A 15029-nucleotide genomic window follows, 5' to 3' on the forward strand; every position below is an offset into this window, starting at 1 on the left:
AATTTTGGATGAGAAATGTGTAGAAAGAAGGCAGCAGCTTGCATTTTTGCTGTAATGATTAAAAAGACTAGAGCAGCACTAGGTTCTAAAGAGTATTGAGTGAGCACTGTGGAAAGTTAGTTTTTTTTCCCCTGAGGATTCTTTAAATGCATTTTAAAGTCAGTTCTAAATGACTTTAAAATATTTTTAAAATATATTTTAAATTTAAATTGTTTGAATTATAAAAAAATACTAGTTACTAACTGCTGCTAGAATAGAAACACTTCTGAGGAGAAAATCCTGCTCCTTCCCCTCCCCCTGCCCTTTGAATTAAGGTCACAATCCTACAAAGCCTTCACAGACTTAATTTTTATTGCGAGTGGTTCTATTGATGTCAGTGGAGTTTAAAAGGAGACTGTAAATCTGAAGGGGCTGTTATACCTCATGATGCACAAATTTCTATTCATTGTGTGGGAGGTCAGCACATGCGTAAATCTTTGCTGGATGCACACCTTCGTAGGTAGGAAGGATAAAAAACCAGCAGTGAAATACTGGAGTTCAGTGTCCTTTGAACCATTTCAGCAGTTGCTACTTTCTAAGTTAAGATGGAATTGTTCCCTTTGTGCAGAAATTTGACAGCTGGCTTTTATATCATTTTTCCTTAATGCTCTCTGATTACAGTATTGGATGCAGATATTTCAGTTTTACTAGCAAAAATTGAAGGTTGCTTCAGATTGTGATTTTATTCTAATTATAATTATACCAGTGAAATGAGCACAGGTCACATTTTTCTTTGTATCTTCATCTTTGTGCACTGCTAGACTCTGCTTATCACTACAACATCTAATTGCCTTCTGCAAGTGCATTAGAGAATGGAGTTAAATATACACGTCATTTTGCCTCTCCCCCTGAGAAGTAGTAGTCTGTGTGGTAGGATATTGCATTTTGGGAAAGGTTTTTTTAGGTTTCTGTCAAGCTGGGGAATAAGGCTTCCAAACCTATTGTTTCCTCTGCATTTTGTCTTGATAACTGTGTGAGTTGAAGTGTTCAATGCCTGAAAAGGAAAAATGCAGATGAAATGTAAAATGCAAACATATTTTTTTGGGGTGTGGGTCTCTTAGGGTTCCTGAGCAGAGTGAGTTGAAGCATATCTGCAGTGAATTTGAAAGGCCGGATCTGAGAGCAAATATTGGAATAAGAACCTGGTGTCCTCAGAGTAACGGGGAAAATTGTAAAGCAGACCAAAAAGCTGGGAGCTTGTCCATACAGGCAGAAACAGGTATGTAATCTTAATTATCTTAAATGGGGAAAGAAACATGATGTGGGTTTTGTGGCAGTAGAGATGTATTCCTTACTTCAGAGACCTGTGCTTTTCTCCCTTTCGAGCCCTGATGCAAAGATGACAGGACGGGCGTGATGCAGTGCCTGAAATAATGCCTGCTCACTTCTGAAGGGCTCTGCATGCTTCTCCATGGGGTTGGTTGGTGGTGAAAATTAGAAAGAGTCAGTCTGAAGCAATGATCCATCAGTTCTTGGTGAAGGAAAGACAGACTGACAGTCTGCTTTTGTGTTCAAAAGAATGCTGGTATTAACTGAAGCAACTGGATTGCAAAGGTCAATTTTAGAATAGGCAGGTCATTTTTTAAAAAACACCACTAGTTTGGATATCTGCCTCCTGCCTTTCCATTAGGATTTTAATAAACTGTTTTCCCTGACTTTAGGGAAGAGGAGATCTGAAGAAAGATATCAATTTCTATAGAATTGTCCTTTGCATCTCTGCTGAGATAATAAGAAAAGACTCTTACCACTTATGAATATGAATTCATATTTGCAACATTTTGTCACTGCTCTTAGTATGCATGTTCCTACAGCCAGGATATGTTTAAAGTATTAATTATATATTTCAAAGGATCGTATGCACATCCTCTTTCAACCTATTGCCTGTATCTGCACAATATTCTGACTTGCATTCAATTTGCTGGGACATTGCGTAGGTTGGAAGCTCCTCGTGTTAGGGGCTGCTATAGTTACTGAAGCTATCAGTAAATATTATTTTCCCTCTCATCAGTAAATTCAGAGAATCCATGTAAATTCATGTTTCAGATGACCTTTCCCCGAAAAGACTTTCTTAAACGTTGTATTGGGTTTTTGATTGGGTTGTTTTTTTTTTTCAACTTATCTAGAAAACTTTTATCAGAGGTCCAAAAAGAAGTGTTTGGAGAAGTTTTGTTCTGATTCAAGCTCAGATTGTGGAAGTTCATCAGGAAGTGTTCGTGCAAGTCGTGGGAGCTGGGGTAGCTGGAGCAGTACCAGCAGTTCAGATGGAGATAAAAAGCCAGTGATCACTACCAGGCATTTTTTTCCATCCAGTAAGTTTTGCAAATATCACCTCTTCACAGTAGCAGGCAAAGCTATAACCTTCCTGCTGAATGGAAAGGGCTACCATGGCATAATTTGTCCTTTGTAGAGCACCTCTTAGACAAACAAGGAGAGATTTTAAGAACTTTTTACTTGACCAGAAGTACCACAAGTTTCATGGAGAGGAACATGACTGTCAGGCTTCTCACTGAGGAATATGCACAATTAGTTGTCATGGAAAGATGGGAGAGCTGAGAGTCACTAGCCAAAGCAATTTCTACCTTTGAATTTGTTTCATCACATTATTATTTTTAAAATGTTATGGCCATTCAAATAATGCACAAATGAGGAATATGTGAAAGCAGTTCAGATCTGAGGATGCTGGGTTTGTATAGGTGTATTTGCGGCATAAGTAACCAGGAGACCTGAGCTACTTGACTAGTATGAGAAATGGGAGCCGTGGTTCATTACTGCAATTTTTGAATGCCTGAGTATCGTTAAAGTAGTTGAAAGTCACTGCCATAATTACCCACAGTGATGTGGTACTAGAAGTAAATTTTAAAGTGCTGAAGTGACACCAGCAAACCCAGCTTTGGGTACCTGGAAGAAAATGGTTTGAATTATTTGAAAATGTGCAGAAACTTACATGTATATTTGTGTATGTATAAAACTTTACATTACTAAGTGATAGTGTGTGATGTATCTGAACCTGTGATCTAATAGATAACTAATCATGGGTGTATGACTTTTCTGTTTGCTCGAATTATAATGCCTCTTAAAAAAAAGAAAATAAGTAATTCTTAATTCAAAATTAATTTGACTGTAACAAGAAACCTCTCCATTAAGAGTGTGGTAATCTCTTCTAAGTCATAAAACATATTTTAAGACCACAGACCTAGGTAGCATGCGTTGAAATTTATGCAGTTAGTGATAATCCAGTCTGAAAGAAAACTTGATTAACACCATTGATGATTCTATTTGTGTGTATGTATATTCTGTGCATACTTCTTTTTTTTAGGATCTTTGATTTTCACAGTCATTCTTTTCTTTAGGAGAGAATATTTCACAAAATGATTTTCCATCTGAAACTCCTATCACTCTAAATCTGTCTCATAACATCTGCAATACCAGGTAAAAAAAACTGAATCTGCACATGTAAGGCATTAAAGAAGCAACACCAACTTGAAGTCTTGTCTCAGTTTGATAAATAATACCTACCTGTTATCTTGTAGTTTTTTTATGAAAATCTGATTGTACTTACTTGGTTGGAAGAAGAATCTTCTTCATTACATGAAAAGATACAAGCAAAATTGATTATGCTGCATAAATACAATAAAAGTTTCCAAATGGAAAATAGATGGAAATTGTTTTTCCACTCTCACTTCTTCCAGATCCTAGCAACTTACTACATTTTCATTACTGCTTAGTTCCATTAAAGTAGTAAGGGGGTTTTTTTTAAAGGTGGGAGTAAGACTTTCAAGTTGATGCTCTTCTTTTAATGGGAATAATGTTCTCCTAGGATATACAGCATGAAAATTGATTCGTCCTTCCCCCACATTCCTTTCTCCCTCTTTACTTAATGGAAGTAGCATCTACGATTTTTATTACTGAGTCCTCATTTCACTTCTCATTCATTATTCTCTGTTTTCACTCGGAGAAATAATCCAATCCTTTTCCTTTGGGATTCTGGTGCTTGAAAATGTTTCCTTTTATTCATTTTGACTAGTTTCTTTGATGGGTTTTGATGAATATCAAATTGACGCTCATGTGTCTCTGTATGTCTTCATGGACATAAAAGTGAACTTACCTGACAGTTGTTTAAACATTTTGAGAGGTCCTACTGATCTTAATGAACTGTAGCTTTTTTCTCAGTTTTAGAGAAGAGTTGTTGAATTAATTTGCAATAGGTTGATACTTGGATAATAAAAATGGGGCAATTAAGGTGTACTAATTTTATTCATTTTCATGTCTGATAAGTAACTGGCTTTTAAATGGAAAAAAAAAACTTTTAAAAATTGCAGTGCTAATTCAAAAATAAGAAAAATCCGATCAGTGGGAAAGCAATAGCAAATCGTGATGGTCATTAGAATATTTTTTACATCTCTGTATATTTCCTTTGAAATAGTTTGGATTATGAGACTTAAAAAATTAAATTTTCTTTTCATTCAGCAGAGACATGAACAGCATCCCCCAATATCCTGAAACCTTATGTCCCAATTTCACTGACATAGCTGCAGATCCTGACAAAAATAAAGGTCAGTATTAACAACTGAAGCTGTTTTTTTCACACTTTATCAAGCAGTTTTAGTGATGTTGCTAATAACACTTGCATGCACCAATTTGATAGACATATCATCACTAGAACTTGCTTCTAAGCAAGTTAGCAAATGGAGGCTTAAAACCTTGACAGTTTTTACTTATAACCTTGATGATTTTTGCAGCATCTTCTCTGTGTGAAGACAGCGTTTAGCTTTCAACTCATGTTCTAGATATTCTTTCTTTTTTTTCATCTTCTTGCTTTACACAGATTAATGTCCAGAAGCAATGCACTTGGGAGATAAAGAGCACTGGTTGCTATGTTAAAGTGAAGTTTGGCATCAAATCAAACATGACCATTTTTCTCTCTAAATTTCCACAGCTGGGACTTGCTCTCTTTGAAAGCAATAATGAGTGAGGTTGTGTAGCGATGTTAAAATTCTTGAGTTTTCATTGTTTGTTTCTCAGAGGGAAGTAATATCAGCTTTTTGAGTGGGATTCATAAAGGCATCATGCTACACGGTGGGGTGGAGTTTGAAAGCTGGTCAGGACATACGGTTCTGTGGGCTTCAGCACTCCCTGCCCTTCTGCTATAGTTTAACCTGTGTCTGATAGAATACAAATGCTGATTAACCTTTTTCCATTGTAGCAATATTAATATGTGTGGTGTGAAATAATGAAATAAATCCAGCTTTGCAACCATTGTCTCATGGAAATTGCTCATTTGGACATTTCCTTTCTCCAGCTGCCAGTTCTCACAGAGTTGATAGGAACCAAGTATCTGTGGGCAGTCAGGGCACTTAGTGCATGGAGAGCAGCCCAATGAATATCTGCCCTAGGGGCTAAATACAGCATTTAATGAGTTTACAAATTGTCTGGTTGGGAATGGCTTCAGTCTGTTAAAAACCTGACCCTGTTCCTGCTGTATTTGTGCAGTTGTACTTCAGAGGTGTTAACTGACTGAGGGGTGGGGACAAGGAAGCCAGTGGGGATTGCATCCCTGCTGTCTGTCCTGCTGTGTGGAAGTGTGTCACCTCGTCATTGGCAACTGACACTTAAGGACCCTCTGTAGGAGTTTCTTGCCATGTTTTATTGAATTTCAGTTTCTCAGTTCAAGCCTTACATATATATTTTTTTAAAAATAGAAGTTTTCAGATTTGTTTAAAGACAGACCTTCATCACAAAAAAAATTGCTGAGTAACTGGATTTTTTCTCTAGCAGACAAACCTTATTGGGGATCTGAGCATAAAATGTCAGTGTGACAGAATTTGTGGAGTCTCCTTCCTGTTGCTCTGCATTTCATTCCCCTTTCGTTTTTTAGGTCTTTACCCAACAGGAGACTTGTGGCCTGCCCAGCCAGTCTGCGTGACAAACAGTTTGAACTACAACCTTGAGAATAATATACCATGCATGATCCAAGAAACCCCCTCTGTCCACAACAGGCAAGTTATGTTTTGTGTAAAAAGTACAGATAATGCTTTGTTCAGGCTTGTGTAATGCAGAGGACTGTGTTTGACTCATAATATTTGTAAGGCAGAGGATAGTTACAATTCTTGTTGCCACTTAAGTCTTTGTTCTAGTTGTTAATGCTCTTCCACAAAAACATCATGATTAATTTTACTAAGGCAAATTCACTGATGTTCCTGTTCATATTATAGATATTCTAGAACTTCTTTCAAGTTTAATTAAATACATTTTGGAAAGCTACTGATTCCTTTCACTTCTTTTGCATGGTCAGGAAGAGGGCCTGGCTTTGAAATTCATTGCCCTCATGCTAAACACATGGCTTCTGTATGCCACCTGGTATGTTATGCAGTGTGTGCTTCTGTTAAATGGCATGAACATACATTGTTATAAAAAGACAAATATTCCAGCATAAAGGTGGTTTAGGGATACAAGTTGGTATGTTTCAGGCTCCATGAATATTTGGGTTGATCTTCCCATAGTAAGGAACTTGTTTAATTCTTGTACTTTACACTGCTCTTACAGCAAATTTGACTAATGAAAGATGTGCCACAAACTAGTGAGCAGAAATATTCTGCCACCACCTAGCTTTGAAATTATTTTAATTAAAGTATAATCCATAGAAATCAATGTGTAGCTTAGAAAATGGACTGTTAACCAGGACTTCATCTTATTTGGTTGGGAAAATAGAAATCTCCATTTTAATTGCTATTCTGAAGCATTTGAATGCTTGAGAATGTGTTATGTCTTCTTCTACCACCTCAAATCACATTACCCATTATTATGGGAGAGAAGTACTGTTATTTTCTTTTTACAGAGGAAAAAGTTGAACCCAGTCAGGCATTGCAGGACTCTGGTAGCGTCATTACAAGTTGTTAATTTTCCCAGAGGAAAAAGGTGTCTTTGTGAGAGAGATTGCTGTGATTATGTAGTGGCGCAGAGCAGATACTGGCAATGTTGACAAGCGGAATGTGAAAACCCTCATGATCAGTTACAGGCATTTTGCATCCAACAGCTTTACATTAAATAAGTATTACTAAATAAATTTCAGAAGTTCTGCAAATTGTTTCTGACAACAGATTTTTCTTTTTCTTGGGACAGCTTCATTGACTGGAATGCAGCTTGTGACAGCCAGTTTTCCAACATGTATTGTCCACTAGAGATGAATGAATATGGTGCTTTCCCAGAAGGTAAGATGAAAAAAAGCTTATGAATTGTCACAGAGCATGGCTATTTTCCTCTCGCCTTTTATAGAACAAAAAGCTAAGCTGGTCTATACACATATGGGTGTTCATTGCTTAAGTGGACTTTGTTTTCCAGCTGAGTGTTCTGTAGTAATAAACAATGACTGCATGTGGTGAATGTGAAGATTGGCCTTTGTATAGAATTATTAAGCCTGAAAAGGCAGTATGCAGGACTCTCTGAGGGAATAGAGATAAATGCTTGTGCCTACAGAATTACACATATCTTTTTGCGCAATTTTCTTTGTTTCCCCTCTGGCAGGCTTCTGCTTTCCAGTGTGTGAAATACAAGGCCTCTTGTGACCAATTATCTTTCCAGGCTAGAGTTTCTTGGCTTGGGAAGCACACTGGCAGCAATCTAGAATTCTTTAGCATTACCTACCTAAGTAATAATTAAAGGCCAGACTGCAGTATCCCAGGCAGCACGGTGATCCCTTGGGTGCTTAGAGCTGAGACATGTTGGCAGTGAGGCCTGGGTAGGTTCTGCCATGCATGTTCTGTCTAATAAAGACTCTTTTCTCCAGCAGAGGGATTGCCAAGTCTTTATCCTGTCCTTCTGATAACAATTTGTTAGTGGGTCCCTAATACAGTGGTAGTCCTGTTGACAGAAATTGATACCCTTCTCTGCTGTGCTACCCTGGAGCTAACTGGAGTGTTAGGTCAGTCCCAGCCTGGCTCACTCTCAAGAAGAGTCAACATTACTCCACAGAAATGTTAGTAGTGTTTATATTGTGAAAGCCTTAGTTTTTCTTCCTGATTTTATAAATTGCAGAAAACATGAACTACCCCAGTGGCTTCCCAGGTACTGCAGCAGTGCAGAATACAGCCTTCATTGACCAGAACTGTCCCTCCACCTGGAATGCTCCTCCCAACATGCCACCTGCCTGGGAGCCTGCCAGCTATGTCAACTCCACAGTGAGTATTGTCACTGTGAGGCGCTGCCTTCACATGCTCTTTCAAAGCCTTCCTAGTGTATTCCTGTCTTTTCCGTACCTGTTGCTCGCATATTCTTCATGAATCTTAAGTAGCCTGATGTATGTATTTAATGCTGGCATTGGTAGCCCAGGTTTTTCCCACCTGTTTGTCAAGGATGTTACCAACCTTGTCTGTGAAGGTTTAAGATGATCCTTTTGCCTGAAAATTGATTAAAATCAGTTTACATATGGAAACACATTTTGGGCTTATGTAGTCCACTGAGACTTTTTTCTGTCAAAAATCAACTTATCTAGTTGAGGGTAAAACCCATAAAGCGCTGACAGCAAAATCCAGAGATTTGAAAATTGAAGAGCTGAATGGACAGCTGCTCTCAGTGACTTTGACAGGGTTTTTTTCACTAGGAAATCCAAGTGATTTAAGCTGGATTTGTGCAGATTTCAGAATCCTGACTTTGACCTGTTACACTCTGGACTAGCCATGTTTATGTCATCCCGTAGTGCAGTGTGGTCTTTAATTGTAACTGCCTTCCCTTATGCTCATATCCTCTATTTTAGAATTTTGACTTTTTTTTTTCATTTGCTGTAAGTTTATTTTGAATAAAAGAAACCAAATAAGGCAAGAAATATTTTCAACTGTAAAAATAAAAATTCTTTTGTGTTAAAACGTGGCAAAAGTAGTAGAAGACTTTTTCTTAAAATAAACATGGCTTTATTTCATATTTTATTCAGGAATGCCAGGAAACACAGAAGGTAGAGATTGGAAAATGCATTCGATAATTCAGTTCATTTCCCTGGCGAGCTTTTCTCCATGATACATTTCAATGTTTCATTCAGTTTTAAAAGTCCCAAGACTTCCATGACCTTTGCTGAGAGACTTCCTTGCAGACTAACATATCTTGCCCTCCAGGAGGTTCTTTATAAGCTTTCAAAATTTTCTAACTAAATTCCCTAGCTCCCAATTATAGGCTCATTTTTCACACTGAATATCTCTTTCTGCTCCCAGCATGCAGAGTTTCTGGACTGAAACATACTCAGCCTTTTTCTTGTCATTTCTAGGCATCCTTCTATTTTAATTTTAGCTCTCTAAGTATGCATGGTGATCTTTGTGTGTCTTCCATTTCTCCTCTATTTTCCTTAACAGCCTGACCAGAACTGAGTAGTATGTTGTTGTTACAGGAATATCTATGCTGTTCAGGGAGGATCTCATACAGCTTCATTCAGTGAGGGTCCTTTAAACACACACAGACACTAGTTAATGCTGCTGTAATATTTTTGGCAGCCATATTTCTTTGTAAACCCCTGTGTAATTTTCTGCTTGTGGATTTCTTAAGCTTTCTGCATAAATGCTGCTTCCTCCCTCCCATTTAGTACTATGTTTCCAGGTTTTCTTTGGCAAATAGTCCATGTTGCCGTTTCCCATGATGGTTTTATCTTGCTCTGCAGCCCTACCTCTCAAGCACCCGAAGCTTGTCTCCAATGTCTGGACTTTTTGGTTCCATCTGGGCACCTCAGAGTGATGTTTATGAAAGCTGCTGCCCCGTCAGTGCCACAACTCAACATTCAACCCACGTGGAGAACCAGGCAGTTATGTGTAAGCAGGAATACTATCCGAGGTTTAACCCTTTCCGTGCCTACATGAACTTGGACATATGGACTACAGCAGCCAATCGAAATGCAAATTTCCCACTTTCGAGGGACTCGGGTTATTGTGGAAACGTGTGAAAGGAATTTGATTTAAAAATGTGAATAAAGATGCTTGCGATTTTGATTACTAGAGTAAGCTGGTTGCTGAATAGATTACAATGTTGGTGAATATTTTGGCACTTTTATATTGAAAATAAATTTTTTTTACGGAAGTCTGAGCATTCAGTGCATTTTAAAAAGCACAGCATATTCAGGATGCTGTTATTGTCAGGTGAAGGCTATAAATTTAAAATTCAATTTTTTTTCATGAATAAGAACAGTATTTGTTCCGAAGAGCATCCATGAACCTGTACTGCACATGTTTTTTCTGAAGTTTACGTTCTGTGGTATAAACTGAGTGGTTTAGCATTTGTAGGTACAAACTTACACCTCTAAGTAATTGCATCTGTACCAAGCAGGAACTGGAGATCTATCTGTTGATGCAGATCAGAGAATTTCCAAATGGTGCCACTTCTAGTGCTGACATAGTTGATCGTGAGTGCAAACTTAAAGCAGTAGAAAAAAGGCTGAACTGTGGCTTGTTTATCTGGCTTCAAAATTCAAGCTGTCACTTGGGCAATGTTACGCTTGTGCAGTGTGGGTGAGTGGGCATTTCTTTCAGGAACTTTTCTTGTGAGTGACTCCTGGCATTTTGTGTTTATATTTTTAGCCTTCATGTTTCAATAGCATTTTCAGTGCATTTAATTGCACTTGTTTAAAATGCCAAAGCTTGAACTGAAAGAAATGTTTCTTTGAGAGCAGAGTTCACACCACTCTCCAAAACAGAATGGTATTGCTCTGGCTCATTTTAGGAGACTGAAACTCTGTGGTGGGAAAGGTAGCTGAGGAAGTGCTGCCACCCATGCCAGGTCTCAGTCGATTATGCAAGCTGTCTCTGTTTACCCTACCTGTAGAGCCTTTTCTTCTGACATGGCAGTGTGTCTGGACATCAGCAGGAGGGGAAGGCCTCCCTTAGGTTCAGAGATGTCTTTGGCACAAGGGCGCTTGTTAAGCCTGAAGAGAGAGTGAAGGTGGATCCAGTAGCAGTCTTGTACAACTGCTTAAGGAAGAGCCACAGAGCTGGCAGAACCAAATTCTGTGTTGTGGCCACAGGCATTATGGCAACTGGCAGTGGTCATGGATTGCCACTTGGGAGGCTGAACATGAGGAAGAAAGATGTCCCTTGGAGGGTGATGCTGCAGGAGGACAGGTGCCTCAACAGGTGGACAAATCTGCTTGATGTTCGTGATGTGGCTGAACGAAGCCACATGTGACCTGCTGTGGCGGTGGTGGCAGTCCTTCTCCTTGTGAGAGGTCAGACAGACTAGAGACCACCAGGGTCCAGACACTGCTTTGAGGATTCTGCGAGCTTGAGCAAGTTCCTTACTTTTTTCTACTTAATTTCCTCTTGCCCTTTGCTGACAGGGTGGCTGGAAGACAAGAGCAGTGTTTGACAATAAGAAATCAAGGCTTTTTTATTAATTTTTATTTGAAGGCAGAGCAGAAAAGGCACTGCAAAATAGTTCACAGCCTGCATGCAAGGCTACTCCGTAATCTGAGCTCTCAGACCTAAAATCTGGCCCTGCCAGTCTCACCACATTGCTGAGCTATCGGACCAGCTCCTCTGTCTTGCTGGTTTCATCCAGAAATACCATCCCAGGGCTTGAAGTATTTTAGCAGAAACAGCACATTTGCGCAAAAGGTTTGTTTCAGTAAATCAGCAGTTCCTGCAAAATAAGCTTTGTTCAAAGTTACCCTGCCAGCTACGCTTTCATGTGTGTTTGGGTTAACTCAGAAGGCAGTTAGGGGCTGGTTGGCAAACTCAAAAGCTGCTACATTTACCTGCTCTAATTGCTTGTGCAGAAGGTGCTCCTAAGCCTTCCTTTGGTTTTGATGTCAGAAATATGGGATCGTCACTGAATGCTTCTCCAAACTGTGGTGTTTTAATTGCTTGATCAGGAACTAGCACCTGGAGTCTTTGGCTGCTTTCCATGATGTGTTGTGCTGAGCAGGAATCTGTTTGACTTGAGTTTAATCGTAATTGCTTGTGATTCTGAAGGAAAGTTCACATGTTCCTATGAACTTTGCTCCTGAAATTGGTACTAAGCCATGAGAAGTAGTCATAACCACTGACATGCTTTCTGTGCACCTCTTGCCTATGGTAGGAGACTTCAGGAGGAATAGAGTGGGAGAAAAAACCACAATAAATACAGATTTTTTTTAAAAAGTGATCCTTTGGTTTGAAATTCAGTGAAGTTCTTTATTCCCTGGATAATATTTCTTGTTGTATAGTGTGCATGGATTTTGGATAAAAAGGCACAGGAGAGAGGGGAGGACGTGGAAAGCACTTTATTCTCTTAATTCTGTTGAATGTTTCAAGGACATCCTTATTTTCTGTGCACTGAAGTGAGGCTTTTTCTCAAGTTCCAGTGCAAGGACGTGCATTTCTTATATCTGCAACGAGCTATAACAATAACCTCAAAACCTCATGGAGTTCTGATAGGCACTGAGTCCCTGTTGTAAGTAAAGTGTATGGTCTAAACAGAACAAATGACTGGAAAAGAGAGGAAAAGAAGTATGCAATAAACCAAGCAAAGGCACTGGAGAATTTAGGGAGAGCAAAACCAGATAGAAATGTCTGGAAAAGAAGACCTCTGAAAAATTTGGTCAGACTTGTTAAAAGTGCCAGCAAAAGGCAAGGGAAATGAGCTGCAAAAAGCTTGAGAAATACTGCTAAGAAAGGAAACAATCATTCCCTTTAATCAAACCCGAACAGATCAAGAAGTAATTCCCCAGGAAGCTGTGTAGTATTAGGCAAAGTTTTTCATATAACTTTTCATAACAATAACTAAGGAATGTAACAAGCTCTTTAAGGTTACTAGAAATAATTGCTGCCATCAGGAGACAGCTGTAGCTTAATTAGCAATCCACTTGAAAGCAAGTGGGTTTGGGCTCAGTTAAAAGCCGTTCCTCCTACAGTAAAGGGAAAGATGAAATAAATAATTGGTTTGTACCAAAGTGATTATAATTCTGGAGTGAACTGGAGAGGCTGCTCTAAAGACATTGTCATGAGCTAAGTAATTTCTAATTTCTTGCCTTGTGCCTATAGCAGCATTGAGAGCTTCATTGATCTCTCTGAAACTGGTACATTTTTTTTATAAGAGACTTCAGCAAAAGTTCTTGGTTAACCAAAGAAATGCTTAAAATTGGAAAGGGAAGACCAAAAATAGCATAAAGGAGCAATAGCTTGCACAGTTCACTAGTAGGACTGATGATAGAGCAGGGGGAAAGATCCCCATGGGTGCAGTTCAAGCATTCAGTATTGGCTTCTGTCACAGTGTGAGCACCACATAGTCTCTGAGATTGACTGTTTTCCCAAGAAGAGAACTGGGGAGAAGTGATAGCCACTGCTGTCCAGTGTCCAGGTTTCTGCTCCCAGCAGGTTTGTGGCTTCTTACCATGTGTATTGAGAGCTAGGGATACTATGTTATCACTGCCCTTGATTTTCACGGGGTGTATTGGCTAAGCCTGCCTGGTTGGGCCAGTATTGCCATTATAGAGCCAGAGAATATTCCTGGCACATTTCCTGAAGGTTTATTGGTACTATGAGAGACAGCATGTGGACAAAGCCAAAATCTCCAGCAGGGATATTTGCCTGCCCTAGCCTTACTGCAGCAAGCCCCTCACAGCATTACACTGTAAAGCTGTGGGAAGGGGAGCATCCAACACAGTGTCCCTGTAGGAGAGGTGAGTGCTCAGCTGCCACTGTTTGTTGGTAAGTGGGGCTGGTACAGTGTTGAGATTGCTTCTGCACAGAGGGATTTGGGCTGCCACTGGTGCGGCCTGGGAGCCTGGTCAGAACTCCTTGGGAGCAGCAGACAGGCCTGGCTGAGCTGCATATAGCACTGCAGATCCTGCCTGCGGGGCTCACGGCTGTGGGGGACAGCGCCTGGCACCACGGCAGGCTCAGATGTTGCTTGCTGTTGCTTGCTCCTGTGAATTTGTCACAAACACGGTGGCTATTGGCAGATCTGTGCTACAGCTGTAGGACTGTTCCAGCTGCTGAAAGATGCAATGACCAGCAAGCAGCAACACTGGCAGAATGAGCCTAAAAGCTCTGAGGGCAGGTGAGAGATCTGATTGATTGCCAGGGGGCAAATGAGTTCACTGGAGAGCTGTTAACGGAATCCTCTGAAGACAGCGGAAGGGGAGGAAACAAGGGAGCTTTTCACCACCTACACTAGGGCTGGCAGTGCCTGCAGCTCCACCACACAACTTCTTTCTGCCTCTGGAGAAGTCTCAGTGACTCCTGGAAAGTCGTAGCCTCCACAGCTCCACGGGTGCCTGCAGAGCTGGCATTGCCATCATACCAGGTAAGCGCCTAGCTGATATTTACAGTAGTAGGTTGGGCGTTGCTTTCCAGCAATTGTTTTCTTCCCTTTCATCCTTGTGAAACACCCATTGTTTATTTTTCTGAGTGACTGAGTCACCTCCATCTACTTTTGCCCTTTTCAAATACTTGGTGCACAGTGGTACCTCGCTGTCACCATGGGCGTTTTACTTCTGTCTTTGATTGCCCTGTCCTATCGTTCAGTCTCTCTGACTACTTCTTTGGAGAAAAAGGCTCAGGGCAGGGTTTATCACATGCTCTTCTGCAACATGCTTGTGTGGACTGAAGGGTCACTGTCTCCCCAGGACTACTGTGCCACCATAGCCCTACTCTGTCCCTATGGCAATGCAACACTCACCTTGCCTTTCTGGCAGGCAGGAGGCTGGCAGAGGTCAGTGTCCCAGCAGGAGAAGGAGGTCCCTGGTGTTGCTTGGGGTAGTTGCCCAGTCCTACACTGGAGGAGGCTCTGCTGGGCAAGTTCCAGCCATGCTTCCTGTCTCTGGAAGCTGAGGGATGTGGAGGAGTGGAAGACAGTGGGTGAGCTCTGCTCTGCCCCATCATGAGCAAGTGACAGCAGAGCAGGGAAGAGGATTTCTTGTCCTAGCCCTACAAGGTGGTGTTGCAGCTGAGGTCCTGGAGGCTCACACACCCCAGCTCATTACTAATGTGTGGACGTAGGCACTCCCCGCCTACTGCAAGCTGAACCTTGCTCTTCCTCCCTCC

The 15029-nt window shown here is 40.5% G+C and overlaps 1 protein-coding gene across 5 annotated transcripts in view; it reads left to right on the forward strand.

Moving 5' to 3' along the window:
• The window catches only part of TMEM131L (transmembrane 131 like), a 79247-nt gene extending 69158 nt beyond the window's left edge, over positions 1–10089 (forward strand). For 3 of the 5 annotated variants that reach the window (XM_085058540.1, XM_085058541.1, XM_085058543.1), the window contains 8 exons: positions 1101–1258; positions 2163–2348; positions 3390–3468; positions 4507–4592; positions 5915–6035; positions 7159–7247; positions 8071–8213; positions 9677–10089. In XM_085058540.1, the coding sequence (XP_084914666.1) occupies positions 1101–1258; positions 2163–2348; positions 3390–3468; positions 4507–4592; positions 5915–6035; positions 7159–7247; positions 8071–8213; positions 9677–9955 (1141 nt within the window). In that variant the 3' untranslated portion in view covers positions 9956–10089. The remainder of the gene's footprint in view (positions 1–1100; positions 1259–2162; positions 2349–3389; positions 3469–4506; positions 4593–5914; positions 6036–7158; positions 7248–8070; positions 8214–9676) is intronic. The other 2 variants (XM_085058542.1, XM_085058544.1) reach the window with 1 other exon arrangement.
• Positions 10090–15029: the final 4940 nt, after the last annotated feature.

This window comes from Lichenostomus cassidix, chromosome 4, assembly GCF_008360975.1.
Source record: "Lichenostomus cassidix isolate B80296 chromosome 4, HeHo_3.0, whole genome shotgun sequence".
Lineage (NCBI taxonomy): Eukaryota > Metazoa > Chordata > Aves > Passeriformes > Meliphagidae > Lichenostomus > Lichenostomus cassidix.